A 23,331-nucleotide genomic window follows, 5' to 3' on the forward strand; every position below is an offset into this window, starting at 1 on the left:
AATTGATCATGTGAGCATTATAACAATAGCAGATTTGAACCAGAAGTCACCAAAGTGGGGATGGCAGTGAGGGGAGCAGGAGATAAACCGACCTATGCAAACTATTCTTGTGTTGCGTCCAAACACTCAATAACAAATTAATTCTCACAAATTGGACTAAGAACTATTGGTGTCAAAATGGAGCCCATTCTTTAGAGAATCCCAAACAGAGTTTGCCAAAGTCTTTATCTATAGCTCTGGCCAGTGAGGATTACACTTTCACATCACGTCACTTCATGTTTATGGTGAATGATGACCTCTGAACTCTGACAGGCAGCCATTTTGTTTGTTACCGTATTCAGGCCTCTCCCGTCTGTTGCCTTCCATGTCGCAAAGGAGGGGCCTGCGAGGGGACTGGGGGTAGGCGCCCTCCCCTGCCTGTTTGGGGGGAGTACCTTTGCTCTGGGACCCTGGGGCCTGGGGGGCTGGTTGGGAGGGGCATTGGCCCATCACGTGACTCCCATCCTCCAGACAAGTGTGGGTTGGAGACAGACGGCCTGCAAGCAGAGGACAACAGCTTTCTGTAACATTTAAAGACACAGCATCTAAATACAATACTAAGAGGTAGATAAATGATCATACAAATTAACAAGCTAAATTAACTGAATTCCAACTTGTTATTGGGACAGACATGAACACCATTCTGGACATGCGGGACAAATCTAAAAGACCAACTACAATCCACACGCAACCAAGGTTCTCCAACATAAGATAATTTCGAAGATAAATACACAACACGGAGGACAAGAGGTCAAAAGCACTAAAGGTCAATAGGGAATTATCAATGGAAATAGTTGCTTTTCAGTTCAACATCTGTTAGGAATGTCAGTCCTGTGCCACATTCTCATTGGTCCAACCTGAAATAGGATATTTGTTATTTGGCTATTGCCCCAGTTTTATTGCAAGGAATTCTAAATTGGTCAACACCAGGCTAGGGCTGAGTTATAACACTACATCCTGCCCCTTTGTTCTGTGGAGAGAACCACATGAGAGAACCACATGAGAGAATCACTGAGGACAGGGGAACATGAACATCTACCTCCCCGCATGATTCATCCTCTTTGAATAAGAATAAACCTTCCTTCACCTCCCCCCAAATCTTCCTCCCTCTGATTTGCTTTGGGGTCTGTGTTATTAACGAATAACATCAACTGCTAACAACCTCATTGATGCCTGGTGGAGCTCATAAATCAAAAGCAAGAAGGGTACACTTTCTATTCCAACATGCAGAAAACATTATCGCGAATCGATTTTATACTATTATCGAGTTTTCTATTTTCTAGATATGTTGGAGAGCCTTGGTTGCTTGTGGAAAGGTGGCAGAGCTAGAGCGCTCTTCTCCCAAAAAAGGTCTTCTCCCAAAAATCGGTCTTCTCCCAAAAACGTCTATAGCCTCCGAACGGTTTGGCCTACACACTAATAGGAACCCTCTGTGGACAGCTGAGACACTCACAAACATGATGATGTTCTCCAGGAAGCCCACAAGCCTCACGAGACTTGTCTGAAGATCCACGGTACCAGTTTTAAAAAATGATGTAAGTATATATGTAGATACAGTAGTTTAGTGCCTTAATAAGGGAATAAATAAATGAAAAAAAAGTTTCCTGATCTTTCTTTTATCTCTCAGATTTGTTTTTTACTATCTGTTGTTCCAGGTAGTAAATCTGTTATTCAATGCGTTTCTATTGGTTAATAGCAGTAATGCTAAATTTAATGTTTCATCCAATAACTGTTATACATATTTTTTTTAATATCTTTAGGCAGTGGTTGCTAGCTAGGATACACATAGACATACTGAATAAACATACTGCTGTCCTGAGAGAGAGACAGAGAGAAAGAGAGAAAGACAGAGACAGAGACACACACACACACAGAGAAATTCAAAAGGAAATGATTTCAACTGAGAAAAATGTCCTCCTGTGTGCTACCTACAGTTGATATACTACTGTACTACTATGCTACTACTCTACTATAAGACTATATCACTACACCACTACACTACTATATCACTATACTACTATAACACTATTCTACTATATCACTATACCATCACACTGCTATATATCACTATACTACTACTATGTCACTATATCACTATACTACTATATATCACTATAGTACTATAACACTACAATACTATATCACTATACCATCACACTGCTATATATCACTATACTACTACTATATCTCTATTCTACTATATCCCCGTACCCCTATAGTCCCGTACCCCTTCAAAACATTCAACCTCCAGCTGCGTACCCCCTCTAGCACCAGGGTCAGCACACTCTGTTGGTTTTGCCATCATTGTAAGCCTGCCACACACACACTCTATACGATACATTTATTAAACATAAGAATGAGTGAGTTTTTGTCACAACCCGACACGTGGGATGTGTCAAAGAGCTCTTATTGGACCAGGACACAAATAATAATATAATAATAATCAATCATTTGCTCATTATTTAACCATCTTACATATAAAACCTTATTTGTTCATCAAAAATGGTGAATTACTCACCACAGGTTAATGAGAAGGGTGTGCTTGAAAGGATGCACATAACTCTGCAATGCTGGGTTGTATTGGAGAGAGTCTTAGTCTTAAATCATTTTCCACACACAGTCTGTGCCTGTACTTAGCTTCATTCTAGTGAGGGTCGAGAATCCACTCCCACATACAGTTGAAGTCGGAAGTTTACATACACTTAGGTTGGAGTCATTAAAACTAGTTTTTCAACCACTCCACAAATGTCTTGTTAACAAACTATAGTTTTGGCAAGTCGGCCATGACATCTACTTTGTGCATGACAAGTAATTTTTCCAACAATTGTTTACAGACAGATTATTTCACTTATAATTCACTGTATCACAATTCCAGTGGGTCAGAAGTTTACATACACCAAGTTGACTGTGCCTTTAAACAGCTTGGAAAATTCCAGAATATTATGTCATGGCTTTAGAAGCTCCTAATAGGCTAATTGACATCATTTGAGTCAATTGGAGGTGTACCTGTGAATGTATTTCAAGGCCTACCTTAAAATGCAGTGCATCTTTGCTTGACATCCTGGGGAAATCAGCCAAGACCAAAAATTGTAGACCTCCACAAGTCTGGTTTATCCTTGGGAGCAATTTCCAAACGCATGAAGGTACCATGTTCATCTGTACAAACAATAGTTCGCAAGTATACTGCCCTACCAAGCAAAAAGGCAGTAACTACTCATTTGGTCGAAAATTAGTTAATGTCATTTTTGCTACATTAAATACATGCTTAATCATGTGGACAAGTATCCTGCCGCTATTGTGTTCTGGAGAAAATGGGGGTCATGTTAGCAATAACTGCATAAATTTACTGTGAAACCAACGTAAATAAAACCAATTGTTCTCAGTTCCACGCAATGAGCAGTTACTGCCAGGAGCTGTGCCAGGCCCGCCACGTCTGTTGATTCATCCAGCTGTAACACATATAATTCACTGGCTTGTATGCGAAGCAGCAATTGTTTCAAAACATCTCCTGCCATGTCACTGATGCATCATGAAACAGTGTTGTTTGATGGAGGAATTGTCTGTATAGTTTTTGTTGGCCTTTTCCCCCAGCATTGGCCCAGCTATATCCGCAGCAGCAGGAAGAATGAAGTCCTCCACAATAGTATGGGGCTTGCCTGTCCTAGCCACTCGATAGCTCACCATATAAGACTCTTCTAGTCCCTTCTTATGAATGGTATCTGTTGCTTTTATACGCCTACTCGAAAGTCATCTTTATTCTCGCTCAAAAAACTTGTGGCTTATTTTTCAAATTGTTTTGTTTCTAAACGTCTGCGCAAGAGTGAAGGTTTCCTGTGAGAGAGTAACGGTTACTGTGATTAGATGTTAGTTATTTGACTAGGCTACCTGTATTTAACATTGTGTTCTTATTTCACTGAACACCAGATGGTTTAATTTTATTTTGGGCAGTGAAACGAGGCTACTCAGGATAGAAAAACCTCATCCAAATATATAGCCACGTTGGAAAATGTACTGTTTGAAAATTTAAAAACAAATGACAAATTAAGATAAATATGTAAATCACATTTTTATTTAGCGTACCCCTGATGGCAATGCACGTACCCCCATACCCCAGTTTGGGAATACCTGCCTTAAGGGGTCTTAAAATTTAAATAAAATAGTTAAATGATCCTTGGTATGACCATCTTAAAAGAATTCCATATGTTAGCTTAGAACCTGGTTGAGAGAATGCCAAGAGTGTGAATTTCAAATATAAATATTTGGATTTGTTGAACATTTTTTTGGTTCCCCAGGCGCTGAAGACGTGGATATTGATTAAGGCAGCCCCCCGCATCTCTCTAATTCAGAGGAGTAGGTTTTGCTGTACAACTGACTAGGTAACCCCTTTCCCTTTCCCTTACATGATTCCATATGTGTTATTTCATAGTTTTGATGTCTTCACTATTTTTCTACAAATAAAGAAAAAACATTGAACGAGTAGGTGTGTCCAAACTTTGACTAGTACTGTATATATATGTACCTATTTAAGCCCACAGGTACCGGTGGGATTAGGGTGACCACATTTAAAATACCCAAATGTGGGACAAAACGATGACTTTGCGAGACATTCGCTACACAGTGTAGCCTAAATGAATACAAAATGTTGGCAACACCCCCGGTTCACCAAATACTTCTCTGATAGAGTTCAGTGTGTCAAATCGGAGGGTCTGCTGTCCAGACCTCTGGCAGTCTCTATGGGTGTGCCACAGGGTTCAATTCTTGGACCGACTCTCTTCTCTGTATACATCAATGATGTCGCTCTTGCTGCTGGTGAGTCTCTGATCCACCTCTACGCAGACGACACCATTCTGTATACTTCTGGCCCTTCTTTGGACACTGTGTTAACAACCCTCCAGGAGAGCTTCAATGCCATACAAGTCTCCTTCCGTGGCCTCCAATTGCTCTTAAATACAAGTAAAACTAAATGCATGCTCTTCAACCGATCGCTGCCTGCACCTGCCCGCCTGTCCAACATCACTACTCTGGACGGCTCTGACTTAGAATACGTGGACAACTACAAATACCTAGGTGTCTGGTTAGACTGTAAACTCTCCTTCCAGACCCACATCAAACATCTCCAATCCAAAGTTAAATCTAGAATTGGCTTCCTATTTCGCAACAAAGCATCCTTCACTCATGCTGCCAAACATACCCTTGTAAAACTGACCATCCTACCAATCCTCGACTTCGGCGATGTCATTTACAAAATAGCCTCCAATACCCTACTCAACAAATTGGATGCAGTCTATCACAGTGCAATCCGTTTTTGTCACCAAAGCCCCATATACTACCCACCATTGCGACCTGTACGCTCTCGTTGGCTGGCCCTCGCTTCATACTCGTCGCCAAACCCACTGCCTCCATGTCATATACAAGACCCTGCTAGGTAAAGTCCCCCCTTATCTCAGCTCGCTGGTCACCATAGCATCTCCCACCTGTAGCACACGCTCCAGCAGGTATATCTCTCTAGTCACCCCCAAAACCAATTCTTTCTTTGGCCGCCTCTCCTTCCAGTTCTCTGCTGCCAATGACTGGAACGAACTACAAAAATCTCTGAAACTGGAAACACTTATCTCCCTCACTAGCTTTAAGCACCAACTGTCAGAGCAGCTCACAGATTACTGCACCTGTACATAGCCCACCTATAATTTAGCCCAAACAACTACCTCTTTCCCTACTGTATTTAATTAATTTATTTATTTATTTTGCTCCTTTGCACCCCATTATTTTTATTTCTACTTTGCACATTCTTCCATTGCAAATCTACCATTCCAGTGTTTTACTTGCTATTTTGGATTTACTTGCCACCATGACCTTTTTTTGCCTTTACCTCCCTTATCTCACCTCATTTGCTCACATCGTATATAGACTTGTTTATACTGTATTATTGACTGTATGTTTGTTTTACTCCATGTGTAACTCTGTGTCGTTGTATGTGTCGAACTGCTTTGCTTTATCTTGGCCAGGTCGCAATTGTAAATGAGAACTTGTTCTCAACTTGCCTACCTGGTTAAATAAAGGTGAAATACAATTTAAAAAATACAAAAATAGGTTAATCACATCCCGCAACCAAATTATCATGTCCTGCATTTTATTAACACATTCAAACACCACTAATTTAAAACATTGTTGATTTGTCCCGTATTTCAGTCAGACACTCCAACCTGTAACATTGCAATTATTAATATATACTGTGCCTTCGGAAAGTATTCAGACCCCTTGACCTTTTTCACATTTTGTCACGTTACAGCCTTATTCTAAAATGTATTAAATATTCCCCCCCCCCCTTATCAGTCTACACACAATATCCCAAAACGACAAAGCAAAAACTGTTTTTTGAAATGTTTGCAAAATGTATTAAAAATAAATAACACATTACATTTACATAAGTATTTAGAACCTTTACTCAGTACTTTGTTGAAGCACCTTTGGCAGCGATTACTGCCTTAAATATTCTTGGATATGACGCTACAAACTTGTATTTGGGGAGTTTCTCCTATTCTTCTTTGCACATCCTCTCAAGCTCTGTCAGGTTGGATGGGGAGTGCCGCTATTTTAATGTCTCTCCAGATATGTTCGATCAGGTTCAAGTCCTGGCTCTGGCTGGGCCACTCAAAGACATTCAGAGACTTGTCCCGTAGACTCTCCTGCGTTGTCTTAGCTGTGTGCTTAGGGTCGTTGTCCTGTTGGAAGGTGAACCTTCGCCCCAGTCTGAGGTCCTGAGCGCTCTGGTGCAGGTTTTCATCAAGGATCTCTCTGTACTTTGCTCCGTTCATCTTTCCCTTGATCCTGACATCATCATCCCCAGACCATGATGCTGCCACCACCATGCTTCACCGTAGGGATGGTGCCAGGTTTCCTCCAGAAGTGACACTTAGCATTCAGGCCACAGAGTTCAATCTTGGTTTTATCAGACCAGAGAATCTTGTTTCTCATGGTCTGAGAGTCCTTTCGGTGCCTTTTGGCAAACTGCAAGCGGGCTGTCATGTGCCTTTTACTGAGGAGCTGCTTCCGTCTGGCCACTCTACCATAAAGGCCTGATTGGTGAAGTGCTGCATCTCCACAGAGGAACTTTGGGTTCCATCGGGATCTTGGTCACCTTCCTGACCGAGGCTGTTCTCCCCCGATTGCTCAGTTTGGCCGGGTGGCCAGCTCTAGGAAGAGTCTTGGTATGTCCAAACTTTCTCCCATTTAAGAATGATGGCAGTCATTGTGTTCTTGGGGACTTTCAATGTTGCAGAAATGGTTTGGTACCCTTCCCCAGATCTGTGTCTCGAAACAATCCTGTCTTGGAGTTCTACGGACAATTCCTTCGACATCTTGGCTTGAATTTTGCTCTGACATGCACTTACAACTTTGGAACATTATATAGACAGGTGTGTGCCTTTCCAAATCATGTACAAGCATTTGAATTTACCACAGGAAGACCCCAATCAAATTGTATAAACAGCTCAAGAATTATCAATGGAATCAGGATGTACCTGAGCTCAATTTCGAGTCTCATTGCAAAATGTCTGAATACTTATGTAAATAAGGTATCTGTTTTTTTATTTTGTATATATTTGCAAAAATGACAAAAAACCTGTTAACTTTGTCATTATTGGGTCATGGGGTCAGAATGCACTGTATGTATCATAAGGATGTGGTACTGGTGTTGTTAAACACTTCTCCAATCATTGTTGAGATCTGATATTCTGTACAGCGCAAGACGAGACGTAGGCCAATGTCACAGGCCGATCGTCAACCGATCACATTTTTCCTTCCTTTCCTTTCAGGCTAAAGTCTATCTAAACTTGGAGGGGAACCTTAACCCTAACTACTTACAAAAAGCGTGCAGGGCGAGTTATAGTATGGGAAAAGAGAAGAGAGTAAGTTTGAAGAGGTTGAATCAGGAGACAAAGGGAGAAAGATTAAGCAGAAGGAAGAGATGAAAGGTTTGAAGAGGAATGAGTAGGGGGAGAGAATGATAGGATATATGAGGAGAGAGAGAAAGAGAGGAGAAGATTGTGACGGCGCATGACTATCTGGGTAGGGGCTGAGTGGATAGGGTTGGAGGAGAGGGAGACAGAAAAGTAAACAAAGTAGTGATCAGAGACCTGGAAGGGGTTAGTAGGCAAACAGGCTCTAGTAAAGATGAGGTCAAGCGTTTTGCCTGACTAGTGAGTTGGATTGGGAAAGGGTGAGAAAGGAGGGGAAAGAAATTGTTGGAAAGTAATTAATCAAAGGCAGATGTCGGGAGGGTGAAGTCGTTCAGTACGAAAAGTGGTGAGCCATCGTTAGGAAATGAGCTTATCAAGGTGTCAAGCTCATTGAGGAACTATCTAAGGGCACCTGGTCGGCGATAGATGACAACAATGTTAAGTTTGAGTGGACAAGTGACAGTGACAGCATGGCAGTCAAATTAGGTGATGGACAGGTGAGTGAGGGAGAAAATAGAAATTCTCCAGTTAGGAGAAATGAGTATCCCTGTGCCACCACCAGATGCTCTCGGGGTATGAGAAAAGCGCAGCTAGAGTAGCAGTGTTCTCTGGGGTGATCCATGTCTCCGTCAGGGCCAAAAGGTCAAGGGAGTGAAGGGCAGGATAGACTGAGATGAACTCTGCGTTCTTGACTGCAGATAGGCAGTTCCAAACGCTGCCAGAGACTAGGAATTCCACATATATATCATCATAAACTGGGAAGTTCGACCCCTGAATGCTGATTGGCTGACAGTCGTTGTATACCATGGGTATGACAAAATATACATTTTTACTGCTCTAATTATGTTGGTAACCAGTTTATAATAGCAATAAGGCACCTCGGGAGTTTGTGGTATATGGATTATATACCACTGCTAAGGGATGTGCCCAGGCACTTGTGCGTAAGAACAGCCCTTAGCCGTGGTATATTGGCCATATACCACACCCCCTCGTGCCTCCTTGTTTAATTATAGAATATGCATACAGTGCACCCACACAAAGTCTCAAGAAATGTTTATCTTTTTAATACCTTTAAACACCAAGTATAGCTCATTTCAAAATAGGCCACCATATTATATTTGGTTCTGTTATGTAGAATGCAAATGAATAATTATGTGATCTTCCAAGACATTGATTCAGCTTTGATCTAATTTTACTAAAGGAGCACCGCTGTGAGAAGTGGCAGAGCAATGCACCCGCTGCACCGAACAAGCTCATTGAAGCACACTTAGCCTACACTTTTGCCTCGCACAAAATTTGGTGCATGATTGTTTGGTTGCGGGATGCGGGACAAAAAAACTATTCAATTATATGAATTTGTGTATTGTGCATGTAGCCTCCCAAACAAGAACATTTAAAAAGTATACATTTATTTTTTAAATACTTGGCCATTTGGAGGAAATTAGCTGCTAGGTGTTGGCAGTGAATTAGTATTGGATAAATAATGAGTAGGGGGAGTGGTAACAGTATAACAGCATAGTACTCACCCTGTGAGGTAGGGTTGCGTAGAGAGTCCTGCCAGCTGCCCTTCTTTGGAGAAAGACTGCTGTTGTTGTTCAGTGAGTCCTGAGAGAGAGAGAAAAAGAGTGAGGTCAGCATAATTTACCAAATCAGAGGAGAGCAGAATGCAAAGTTTGGTGTTAAATGTGATAAGGTTGGAGGTTGAGTGTGTGCGTGCATGTGTACCTGTGAGACAGTGGTGGTGAGGTTGAGGGTGGTGGGCCGGCTCTTCAGCGTGCCAAGGGTGGGGGAAGATGGAGGGGAAGCGGTGGGGGAGGGAGGAGCGTCAGGATCCACCTCGTCTTCATCTTCCTCTTCCTCATCCTCCTCATCCTCGTCATCGATCATCTCAAACTCCTGGAAGTCGTCCTGGAAGGAGCAGACCGGGTGGTGCATATCGCTCTTCTCCAGAATCAGACAGTCCTGACAGAGAGATAGACAGATAGAGAGAGAGAGCGAGAGAGAATAAAAAGGGAACAAAAGCAACAACCCCAGAGTCACCTTGCAATAATTTTCAGAGAAAGGTGTGGGACAGGCAAACCCATAGCAGCCTACAAGAAGAATATAACACAACATTCTGTAATCATGCACTGCAGTATACGTATCAGCGTTCAAACACACATCAAAGCACTGCAATCAACAGAGAAGAAGTGACTCCGGGATGCTGGCCTGCTAGGCAGAGTTGCAAAGAAAAGCCATATCTCAGACTGACCAATAAAAATAAAAAATTAAGATGGGCAAAAGAACACAGACACTGGACAGAGATATGGCTTTTTCTTTGCAACTCGTCTCTTCACTGTTGACGTTGAAACGGGTGTTTTGCGGGTACTATTTAATAACTTCTTAGGGCTAGGCCCCTTTTTTCTCAATTTCCATCTGAATGACGTGCCCAAAGTAAACTGCCTGTTGCTCAGGCCCTGATGCCAGGATATGTATATAATTGGTACAATTGGAAAGAAAACACTTTGATGTTTGTAGAAATGTTAAAATAATGTAGGAGAATATAACACAATAGATATGGTAGGCAAAAATCTAAAGAAAAAAACGGAAGACCATCCTCTTAGAAAGGCAAGTAAAAGGTCATATAGAAAATTAGCTACCTGGATACAATTCCTATGGCTTCCACAGGGTGTCAGCAGTCTATGTTCAAGGTTTCAGGCTTGTAACTTCAAAAACGAATAAGAAATATCAGTTTTAGTACAGGGACACAGTCTTGGAATTTGTGTTTGCACACGCCATGAAGACCGGACGCACCTGCTAAAATTGGTTTCCAATTGAACATACTTCTTTCCATAAGAAATATTATAGTTTGATTACATTTTAGCATATCTGAGGAGTAGATAGAAATGTATTTTGACTTGTTGAAGCAAAGTTTATGGGTAGATTTTTGGATTCATTTTTCTGCAAGTTGAACGAGTGGATTACTCAAATCGATGGGGCCAAGTAAACATACTTTTTGGGGTATAAAGAAGGATTTTATCTAACAAAACAACACTACATGTTATAGCTGGGACCCTTTGGATGACAAATGAGAGGAAGATTTTCAAAAAAGTAAGTGAAAATGTCAGTTATTTTTGAATGTATGAAACCTGTGCCAGTGGAAAAAATATTTTGATGTGGGGTGCAATCGCATGGCATGTTTTCATTGTAATAGCTACTGTAAATCAAACAGTGCCATTAGATTAACAAGAATTTAAGCTTTCAGCCGGTATAAGACACTTATATGTACCTAAATGTTTAATACATGTGACAGACACTGTACATTTTATCTGAGCAAGTCCATGACATAGCCTACTGTACAAGAGATACTTCACATTTTTTATGGCCGATTGCTTTTTATTAGTAGAAAATAATATATGTGATCTACACTTTTATATTATCTAGTAATATTTTTGTCATATTGATAGTGTATTTATGATATTATAATGTACTCATAACAGTGAGGACATCTAAACATTGACATATGACATCATTTATCTACAGTAAAACATCACCAGATCAATCAGAAGAGGTCATGATAACCCAAATAAATTGAACGACTTGTTAAGGGATTTTTTCAATAAAAAATGACTAATTATGTATACATTTCAATCAGGACTGACTAAACAGAATACTATTATGTTACTGTATAGATGTATGAATTTTCTTTTAATCCTAGTACTGAATATAATGTGTGTAAGTATAATCAAGAATTAAAACAATGACTGTCTGTTCCTTGGTAGAAACTAATGAACTTATCGTCAGACTGGCTAGAATACCTATCTACACAGGAAGACCTTGGCTTGGTCATAAATTATCTAAATTGGGGATAGAGACGATGTAGGAAGGCTTGAGAACTACACTGCCATTGTACCGGAGTGGAGGAGAGACGGGACAGTTCGAAACCTAATGATGTCATTTTCAGTTTATAACCTGTTGTAAATTGTATCATGTTCAGTACTCTCGAGAATAAACGCTAGTGCTTGATTATGAGACTGGTCTTCGCCCATTTTATGCAAATAAGTTTCTTACAAATCCTTAGAAATGGGTGTATTAATTGAATTGGGTATTAAACATATAGGAATTGAATTCCTCTATCACGACTACAATCTGATCCTTGATGACAGTGGAGAGAGTGGACAACTATAAATATGACTGTGTGTGTTTGTGTGCGTCTTTTGAGGAGCGATCCCCAGTTCTCAGGTTCCCAAGGAGATCCCTCCTAGTGGGTACAGACAGAGCTGACATTCCCTCCTGTTACTACAAGCCTTTCAGGCAGCTTGGCGGAAGCAGAACCCTTCTGCTGACTGGGGGAAACCAGAGGGATATTATGAATGAGTTCACCTCTTTCTGTCTCAAGGATAGGAGACAACATCATTACGTCCAGATAAATTAAAAGATTCTGCAGTGTCGGTCACAAGTATTCTGCTAATGGACATGCACATAGATCTGACTTTCAGCTCAGGGTTGTTTCTGATCTAAATACTAGCTATATTGCTTACTGAAAAGTTCAGTGATCCTGAATGTAACCTGGTTTAACAGGGTTGGGTTTTCTGATAGAGGGAGAGTGAGAAAGAGAGAGAGAGAGCAGCCTTCTCTAATGAACATGGCTAAAACAGAGGCTGTTAGCCATAACACAACAGCACAGCAAGAAGCCCATCACAGCTCATATGGGCTGAGTTAAGCTTCCGTAAATGGAACGTAATTCCATTTTGATGCGCTTTCCTCTCTATGAGTATTCTGACCTTGAACTTCATCATGAGAACAGCATGCTATTCACCTGGTATTTGTTCGGAGGGGAGATATAAGAAATGAATAAGTGGCGGAGGTGTGTCCACAGATACACAGTATTCTGACCTTGTATCATTTTAAATATTAGCCACTATCAGGAGCCACCGTCAGTAATACCACATACATTTATAACTGTCACTTTAGTGTTAGTTTCTTCAATTTGTAGCTTATATTTTGCATCATTCCATTTCATTCTGATTATCTTTCTTTCCTCTCAGGTCTGTGTAGTTGTTCCTGAGGATCGCTAGCATTAGTGGACCATATTAGGCAACGTTGTACAATAATATGGGACATGTAGCCTATTTGAATCATTATGGAAGTCAGACCACACATAGCAGGTTAAACCTGGAGCCTGGTGCACGGTTCACCATGACTGGACCATTGTCATACAGTTCCATGATTAGTAAGGATTAGGGTATATTTATAGGATTATTGTTCAACCCCTATTATACACTTTTCCCCACCTTCTAATATTTCATGGATTGAACTTTAATATGACAACTTCCAGGATGAATCAAACCACTGTATTTTGTATTCATCACTATTCAGTATTTAGTGTGTAAAGGCTCTCCAAACCATATTTTTAATGACTCATACATACTTTCCTAACTCCAAAATGTGCCTAAATAACCTACAATATGAGAGTATTTTTACGTTTACCAGTTGGTGCTGAAACGGAGACGAATATGTATATAACCTCAGCAAAAAAAGAAACGTCCTCTCACTGTCAACTGTGTTTATTTTCAGCAAACTTAACATGTGTAAATATTTGTATGAACATAACAAGATTCAAGATCCGGGCTCTTCGTGGGCCATGGCAGAACACTGACATTCCTGTCTTGCAGGAAATCACGCACAGAACGAGAAATATGGCTGGTGGCATTGTCATGATGGAATGTCATGTCAGGATAAGCTTGCAGGAAGGGTACCACATGAGGGAGGAGGATGTCTTCCCTGTAAAGCACAGCGTTGAGATTGCCTGCAATGACAACAAGCTCAGTCCGATGATGCTGTGATACACCGCCCCAGACCATGACGGACCCTCCACCTCGATCCCGCTCCAGAGTACCTGCGTCGGTGTAATGCTCATTCCTTCGACGATAAACACGAATCCGACCATCACCCCTGGTGAGATAAAACCACGCCTCGTCAGTGAAGAGCACTTTGTTGGCGACGTTGTTGCCGCTGATGTCTATTGAGGACCTGTGTTACAGCAGACCTGCAAGTCCTCAATCAAAGTCTCTCTCAGCCTATTGTGGACAATCTGAGCACTGACGGCGACGACAGAGATGGCCTCCTCGCTTCGCGATCCTAGGAAGCTATGCAGTATTTCGATTTTTCATGTGTTATTTCTTACATTGTTACCCCAGGAAATATGAGGTTTTATTAAATACAGTCGGGAGGAACTATTGGATATAAGAGCAACGTCAACTCACCAACATTACGACCAGGAATACGACTTTCCCGAAGCGGATCCTCTGTTTGGTCCATTACCTGGGCACATCGCGCACCGCTCCCGAGCATACTACTCGCCAATGTCCAGTCTCTTGACAACAAGATAGATGAAATCCGAGCAAGGGTTGCCTTCCAGAGAGACATCTGGGATTGTAACGTTCTTTGTTTCATGGAAAGGTGGCTCACTCGGGATACGTCATCAGAGTTGGTACAGCCACCTGGCTTCTTCACGCATAGCGCCGACAGAAACAAATATCTCTCTGGTAAGAAGAAGGGCGGGGGTGTATGCCTTATGATTAACGAGACATGGTGTGATCATAACAACATACAGGAACTCAAGTCATTCTGTTCACCTGACCTAGAATTCCTTACAATCAAATGCCGACAGCATTATCTACCAAGAGAATTCTCTTCAATCATAATCACAGTCATGTATATCCCACCCCAATCAGACACATCGACGGCCCTGAAAGAACTTCATTTGACTCTATCTAAACTGGAAGCCACACAAGGCTCCCTAAATTTTATCAGCATATCGAATGCGCGACCCGGGCTGGCAAAACCCTGGATTATTGTTATTCTAACTTCAACGACGCATATAAAGCCCTCCCCCGCCCTCCTTTCGGAAAATCTGACCACGACTCCATTTTGTTGCTCCCAGCCTATAAACAGGAAGCGCCCGTGTTCAGGTATGTTCAACGCTGGTTCGAACAATCGGATTCCACGCTTCAAGATTGCTTCGATCACGTCGACTGGGATATGTTCCGCATAGCGCCGGACAATAACATTGATGAATACGCTGATTTGGTGAGAGAGTTTATTAGCAAGTGCATCGGTGATGTTGTACCCACAGCGTCTATTAAAACATTCCCCAACCAGAAACCGTGGAATGATGGCAGCATTCGCGCAAAACTGAAAGCGCGAACCACTGCTTTTAATCAGGGCAAGGTGACCGGAAACATGACCGAATACGAACAGTCTAGCTATTCCCTCCACAAGGCAATCAAACAAGCTAAGCATCAGTATAGAGACAAAGTAGAGTCACAATTTCAACGGCTCAGACACGAGAGGTATGTGGCAGGGTCTACAGTCAATCACGGACTACAAAAGGAAAACCAGCCCTGTCGCGGACCACGATGTCTTGCTCCCAGATAAACTGAACAACTTCTTTGCTCGTTTTGAGGACAACACAGTGCCACTGACACGGCCCGCCACCAAAACCTGCAGACTCTCCTTCACTCACTTCCGTCATCATGAAGTGCTTTGAGAGACTAGTCAAGGACCATATCAACACCACCCTTCCTGACACACTAGACCCACTCCAATTTGCTTACCACCCCAATAGATCCACAGACGACGCAATCGCAATCACACTGCCCTAACCCATGTGGACAAGAGGAATACCTATGTAAGAATGCTGTTCATTGACTACAGCTCAGCATTTAACACCATAGTACCCTCCAAACTCGTCATTACCCTGGGTCTCGACCCCGCCCTGTGCAACTGGGTCCTGGACTTCCTGACGGGCCGCCCCCAGGTGGTGAGGGTAGGTAACAACATCTCCACCCCGCTGATCCTCAACACTGGGGCCCCACAAGGGTGCGTTCTCAGCAGTCTCCTGTACTCCCTGTTCACCCATGACTGGGTGGCCATGCACGCCTCCAACTCAATCATCAAGATTGCAGACGACACTACAATGGTAGGCTTGATTACCAACAACGACGAGACAGCCTACAGGGAGGAGGTGAGGGCCCTCGGAGTGTGGTGTCAGGAAAATAACCTCACACTCAATGTCAACAAAACAAAGGAGATGATCGTGGACTTCAGGAAACAGCAGAGGGAGCCGCCCCCTATCCACATCGACAGGACAGTAGTGGAGAAGGTGGAACGTTTAAAGTTCCTCGGCGTACACATCACGGACAAACTGAAATGGTCCACCCACACAGAAAGCGTGGTGAAGAAGGCGCAGCAGCACCTCTACAACCTTAGGAGGCTGAAGAAATGTGGCGTGTCAACAAAAACACTCAAACTTCTACAGATGCACAATCGAGAGCATCCTGTCGGGCTGTATCACCGCCTGGTACGGCAACTGCTCCGCCCACAACCATAAGGCTCTCCAGGGAGTAGTGAGGTCTGCACAACGCATCACCGGGGGCAAACTCCCTGCCCTCCAGGACACCTACACCACCCAATGTCACAGGAAGGCCATAAAGATCATCAAGGACAACAACCACCCGAGCCACTGTCTGTTCACCCCGTTATCATCCAGAAGGCGAGGTCAGTACAGGTGCATCAACGTGGGGACCGAGAGACTGAAAACAGCTTCTATCTCAAGGCCATCAGACTGTTAAACAGCCATCACTAACATTCAGTGGCTGCTGCCAACATACTGACTCATCTCTTGCCACTTTGATAATGAAATATTGATGTAATAAATGTTAGGTTAGATTACTTGTTAGATATTACTGCATGGTCAGAACTAGAAGCACAAGCATTTCGCTAGACTCGCATTAACATCTGCTAACAATGTGTATGTGACAAATTTGATTTGATTTGTGCGTTCCTGGTGTAACTCGGGCAGTTGTTGTTACCATCCTGTACCTGTCCCGCAGGTGTGATGTTCGGTTGTACAGATCCTGTACAGGTGTTGTTACACGTGGTCTGCCACTGCGAGGATGATCAGCTGTCCCTTCTGTCTACCTGTAGCGCTGTCTTAGGTATCTCACAAGTACAGACACTGCAATTTATTGCCCTGGCCACATCTGCAGTCCTCATGCCTCCTTGCAGCATGCCTAAGGCACGTTCATGCAGCTTAGCAGGGACCCTGGGCATCTTTCTTTTGGTGTTTTTTAGAGTCAGTAGAAAGGCCTCTTTAGTGTCCTAAGTTTTCATAACTGTGACCTTAATTGCCTACTGTCTGTAAACTGCTAGTCTTAACAACATTTCCACAGGTCCATTAATTGTTTATGGTTCATTGAACAAGCATGGGAAACAGTGTTTAAACCCTTTACAATGAAGATCTGTGAAGTTATTTGGATTTTTACAAATTATCTTTTCAAAGTCAGAGTCCTGAAAAAGGGATGTTTCTTTTTTTTCTGAGTTTATTTAGATGGCTTTCATGTATCCCTATAACCTGAACCCGTGTTCTTTCTATGTATGGTAGTTTGTCGACAAAATTATAATTAAAAAGGTACACCGTATTTAAATGGATGCCTTAAGATAAATGCACTGAAAACCCTATTGAATAAAACTCCACACAAATATCTGTTGGCCAGCAAGTGGGAATGTTTTCAGCGGCTTAATTAAATGTATTCAGCAGGTGCAAGGGAACCACGCCTATAAAGCCTGCTTACGCACCTGCATAATGTAAGTCTGAATACCAACTACTGAGAAGACCGTATCAAAGGCGTACATTTTCTAAGTCAGAATCAGGCCCATAGAGCACAGCTAATAGGGAAAATACCTATATTGAACCTCAACAGGAACAACAGCTACAATGGAATACTCTACCTAGCTCCCATTTACAGCTATAAAAATACGACTACAAATCACAATATAGATTGTGTTGCATTGGGTTACGACTGAGAGCAGTCTGCTGGCATACACCTGGCTGGCTGGTAGTGTGTTTCTCTGCTGTGTTTTTGGGAGTGTGTTCTTGTTTCAGAATAAACCCTGGATCCACAGGCTAAGAGGAGCATGATTAGACTTCCAGACTCTCAGCTCTCATTTAGGGGAGGGTAGGCATGATTTGAAATGTTGGAGCTAACTGAAGCAGCTCTCTATATTTATATTGTTGGAAGGAGAAAATTGCTATAATATTTGTTAATGTGTTAGTTTGCTTTGTGTCACATTATCGGTTCATCACATTCTACGAGTATATATCCAATAACAGGAAACCAAACTCACATATTCATATTAAATCTATGTAAATTCTAAAACAGATGGATTAATAGTGATTACCTCCTGATTGATCAATATCATCTAGTCACTGGTGATTGATTAATAATCCTAATGGCTTTTCTCATCGCCCTAATTATATCTCTAACACCAGCAATGATGTCATTAATTTTCTGTAAATTAGTGCACATAGAGGAGAGATCTACCAGAGTACAGTATCTGAGAGACACAGACCCACTGACCGTATTTGTCTTCTACCGCTTTGCTATGTCATACTATGAATAATGCATATAAGCAGGGGCATTAATCACTGTTAGAGAGAGAGAGATGGAGAGATAAGTAAGAACAGGGAAGAAAAGGAAAATATAAAGTACCTTCATGAAGTATTCATACGTTTTGTTGTTGTGATACATCCTGAATTCTAAATTGATTAAACCATTTTTTTTCTCACCCATCTACACACAATACCCCATAATTACAAAGTGAAAACATGTATTGAAAATGAATTACAGAAATATCTAATTTACACAAGTCAAAACTTTGTGGATGCACCTTTGGCAGCAATTACAGCTGTGAGTCTTGCTGTGAGTGTTTAAGAGCTTTCCACACCTGAATTGTTCAACATTTACCCATTATTATTTTCAAAATTCTTCAAGCTCTGTCAAATTGGGTGTTTGATCATTTTTTAAACATTTTTTTGTATTTATTTTTTATGTACCCCGAAGCATACAACATACAATATACTTGCAGCAAACCCGCTAAACAATTACACCATACTAGTCATCCAACAGACTCTCATTCAGAGCAATACACAGAAGTATCCAGGGTCAACGCCCTGCTCAAGGGAACATTGACAGATCTCCCACCAGGCCCAAAAAAACGTGAACCCGAACCCTCCAAGATCACCCCACAGTTCCCCAATAGCTGTCCTTCAACCATCCGAGACCCCTCCCACAGCTCCCCCCAAGATTTTTAAATAAAATAAAAAATAAAAATAATTCCATTCCATTCCACACCCCCAAGCACCAACAACCAAGAAAATGAACTAAAGAGAAAAAAGAAAAAACAGAAGAAAACAGCAAACAATAATGTAAAAAACAACATTTTTTTAAAGCAAAGGACAACTAAAGTCAACATCAATGCCAACTCTATATGTTTGTGTGCATGTCTGGCACTATTACATGTATGTGTGTGTTCTTGTATGCGTTTATTCGAATGAGAGCGTGTGCATATGCATGTGTACAAACACCTGCATGGCATCAGCCTCAGGCAAACCGGCATTAGCTGTAAAACACTGTGACTTTATTTTTTACTTTTATCTTCGACCATCATTGTATCTCAAGCACAGTAACTCCACTCCCACTTGTCTCCATTTCCACATCCCAACCCCCAGCTTCCCTCAGCCCATGCCATCTATCTCTGCTGGCCACCCTCTTCGGATTTTTACGCAACATATATCTTTCAACTATGCTGTGATGTTTAACGTACAATGTCAATCTATCTAATCGAATAGAAACTACATATTGCGAGTTGAAGATAAATAATTTTACTAAAAGTATTAGTATATTAGTAATTGACTGACCCGGTCTCTCCAGTTCTCCTAACAGTACTATTTCTAGGGTCAATTTTAGATCAATGCTATGCATTTTCAGCCATTCCTGAACCTAAGACCAGAAACAGGCTACCTAAGGGCAATACCAAAATAAATGGTTTAGAATAATTTTAGCTGAAAAATATGAAGTCTTTAATCTTGCGTTGTTTTACATATCAACTCATACACCCTGTACCATGGAATTGGTACATCAAAAATCTCTTCCCAACTATTTTGCAATCTGTATGGGACAGTTGTCAACATCCTAGTCCTCAAATTAAACTGGTATACTTTCCTATTTATGCTCTTTTTATTCCACTGACAGTTTTGATCCTTTATATTGGGCAGACAGACCAGTTCCCTACCTCCTCCCGCTGCCACCTGCCTCCTCCAGTTTTGATCCTTTATATTGGGCAGACAGACCATTTCCCTACCTCCTCCCGCTGCCACCTGCCTCCTCCAGTTTTGATCCTTGATATTGGGCAGACAGACCAGTTCCCTACCTCCTCCCGCTGCCACCTGCCTCCTCCAGTTTTGATCCTTTATATTGGGCAGACAGACCAGTTCCCTACCTCCTCCCGCTGCCACCCGCCTCCTCCAGTTTTGATCCTTTATATTGGGCAGACAGACCATTTCCCTACCTCCTCCCGCTGCCACCTGCCTCCTCCAGTTTTGATCCTTTATATTGGGCAGACAGACCAGTTCCCTGCCTCCCCCAGCTGCCACCTGCCTCCTCCAGTTTTGATCCTTTATATTGGGCAGACAGACCAGTTCCCTACCTCCTCCCGCTGCCACCCACCTCCTCCAGTTTTGATCCTTTATATTGGGCAGACAGACCATTTCCCTACCTCCTCCCGCTGCCACCTGCCTCCTCCAGTTTTGATCCTTTATATTGGGCAGACAGACCAGTTCCCTACCTCCTCCCGCTGCCACCTGCCTCCTCCAGTTTTGATCCTTTATATTGGGCAGACAGACCAGTTCCCTACCTCCTCCCGCTGCCACCTGCCTCCTCCAGTTTTGATCCTTTATATTGGGCAGACAGACCAGTTCCCTACCTCCTCCCGCTGCCACCTGCCTCCTCCAGTTTTGATCCTTTATATTGGGCAGACAGACCAGTTCCCTACCTCCTCCCGCTGCCACCTGCCTCCTCCAGTTTTGATCCTTGATATTGGGCAGACAGACCAGTTCCCTACTTCCTCCCGCTGCCACCTGCCTCCTCCAGTTTTGATCCTTTATATTGGGCAGACAGACCAGTTCCCTACCTCCTCCCGCTGCCACCTGCCTCCTCCAGTTTTGATCCTTTATATTGGGCAGACAGACCAGTTCCCTACCTCCTCCCGCTGCCACCCGCCTCCTCCAGTTTTGATCCTTTATATTGGGCAGACAGACCAGTTCCCTACCTCCTCCCGCTGCCACCTGCCTCCTCCAGTTTTGATCCTTTATATTGGGCAGACAGACCATTTCCCTACCTCCTCCCGCTGCCACCCGCCTCCTCCAGTTTTGATCCTTTATATTGGGCAGACAGACCAGTTCCCTACCTCCTCCCGCTGCCACCTGCCTCCTCCAGTTTTGATCCTTTATATTGGGCAGACAGACCAGTTCCCTACCTCCTCCCGCTGCCACCTGCCTCCTCCATTTTTGGGGTAATGCTGTAATCAATTAGTCGTACTCTTGGATTGAGCAGACCTTCCTGTACAATTCTGATAACTCCATGAAGAACAGAACTCCACCATTACAATTTACAATATCATTTAAGAACAAAATACACTTTTCAAACATCTTTCCCATAAATACTGGGATTTTATCAACCAGCACATTTGAGTTCAGCCATAATATTTGTTGTAACATTTGTTCTATCATTTCAGGGGGATGAAATTGAAATTGTAGCCAGCTCTGCAATGCTTGTTTGAAAAAGAGAGATACTTTGAAAAAAGTATAATTTTTTTCATCGAAAATGTGACATGGCAATCTGCACAAAGGCTAAATGGCAATTTTTTGACAATTGATGAGCTTTTCTTAGTAATCTACTTGAGAACCAATTAGGGTTCAAGTAAAAGTTTTGAATAAGTGACACTTTAAGAGAGAGGTTTAGCGTTTTTTTATTTTATAATCTCAACCCACCCAATTTATATTCATTATATAGATAGGCACACTTTATTTTGTCTGGTTTAGCGTCCCATATAAAGCTAAATATTTTTTTTGCTCATATGATTTGGAAAAAGGAATCATCAGGAGTAGGCAGCGCCATAAGTAAGTGAGTAAAGTGAGATATGACTAAGGAGTTAATCAGGGCAATTTTTCCATAAATAGAAAGGTACAGTGCCTTGGAAAAGTATTCATCCCCCTTGGCGTTTTTCCTATTTTGTTGCATGACAACCTGTAATTTAAATTGATTATTTGGATTTCATGTAACAGACATACACAAAATAGTCCAAATTGGCGAATTGAAATGAAAAAAGTAACTTGTTAAAAAAAAATCTTCTAAAAAAATAAAAAGGGATGTGTACATATGTATTCACCCCCTTTCTATGAAGACCCTAAATAAGATCTGGTGCAACCAATTACCTTCAGAAGTCACATAATTAGTTAAATAAAGTCTACCTGTGTGCAATCTAAGTGTCACATGATCTCAGTATATATACACCTGTTCTGAAAGGCCCCAGAGTCTGCAACACCACTAAGCAAGGGGCACCACACCAAGCAAGCGAAACCATGAAGACCAAGAATCTCTCCAAACAGGTCAGGGACAAAGTTGTTAAGAAGTACAGATCAGGGTTGGGTATATAAAAAAATATCAGAAACTTTGAACATCCCACGGAGCCCCATGAACAACATTATCAAAAATGGAGAGAATATGGCACCACAACAAACCTGCCAAGAGAGGGCCACCCAACAAACCTCACAGACCAGGCAAGGAGGGCATTAATCAGAGAGGCAACAAAGAGACCAAAGATAACCCTGAAGGAGCTGCAAAGCTCCACAGCGGGAGATTGGAGTATCTCTCCATAGGACCACTAAGCTGTACACTCCACAGAGCTGGGCTTTACAGAACTGGCCAGAAAAAAGCCATTGCTTAAATATAAAAATAAGCCAAAAGGCATGTGGGAGATTCCCCAAACATATGGAAGAAGGTACTCTGGTCAGATGAGACAAAAATGTAGCTTTTTGGCCATCAAGGAAACCGTAATGTCTGGCGCAAACCCAACACCTCTCATCACTCCGAGAACACCATCCACCACAGGGAAGCATGGTTGTGGCAGCATCGTGCTGTGGGGATGTTTTTCATCGGCAGGGCCTGGGAATTGAAGGAATGATGGATGCCTGTAAATACAGGGAAATTTTTGAGGGAAACCTGTTTCAGTCTTCCAGAGATTTGAGACTGGGACGGAGGTTCACCTTCCAAAAGGACAATGACCCAAAGCATACTGCTAAAGCAAGACTTGAGTGGTTTAAGGGGAAACATTTAAATGTCTTGGAATGGCCTAGTCAAAGCCCAGACCTGAATCCAATTGAGAACATGTGGTATAACTTAAAAATTGCTGTACACCAGTGGAACCCATCCAACTTGAAGGAGCTGGAGCA

At 42.2% G+C, this 23,331-nt stretch overlaps 1 protein-coding gene across 2 annotated transcripts in view; it reads right to left on the reverse strand.

The window, feature by feature from the left end:
• mapk8ip2 (mitogen-activated protein kinase 8 interacting protein 2) overlaps positions 1-23,331 on the reverse strand; it is a 144,124-nt gene that overhangs the window by 17,697 nt on the left and 103,096 nt on the right. The window contains exons 3-5 of one of the 2 annotated variants that reach the window (XM_029667909.2): positions 9,723-9,959; positions 9,524-9,602; positions 435-536 (exon numbers count right to left, since the gene is read on the reverse strand). In XM_029667909.2, coding sequence (XP_029523769.2) covers positions 435-536; positions 9,524-9,602; positions 9,723-9,959 — 418 coding nt within the window. Of the gene's footprint in view, positions 1-332; positions 537-9,523; positions 9,603-9,722; positions 9,960-23,331 lie in introns of both variants that reach the window. The other variant, XM_029667908.2, reaches the window with a different exon arrangement.

The sequence above is a fragment of the Oncorhynchus nerka genome, linkage group LG9a (genome assembly GCF_034236695.1).
Source record: "Oncorhynchus nerka isolate Pitt River linkage group LG9a, Oner_Uvic_2.0, whole genome shotgun sequence".
Lineage (NCBI taxonomy): Eukaryota > Metazoa > Chordata > Actinopteri > Salmoniformes > Salmonidae > Oncorhynchus > Oncorhynchus nerka.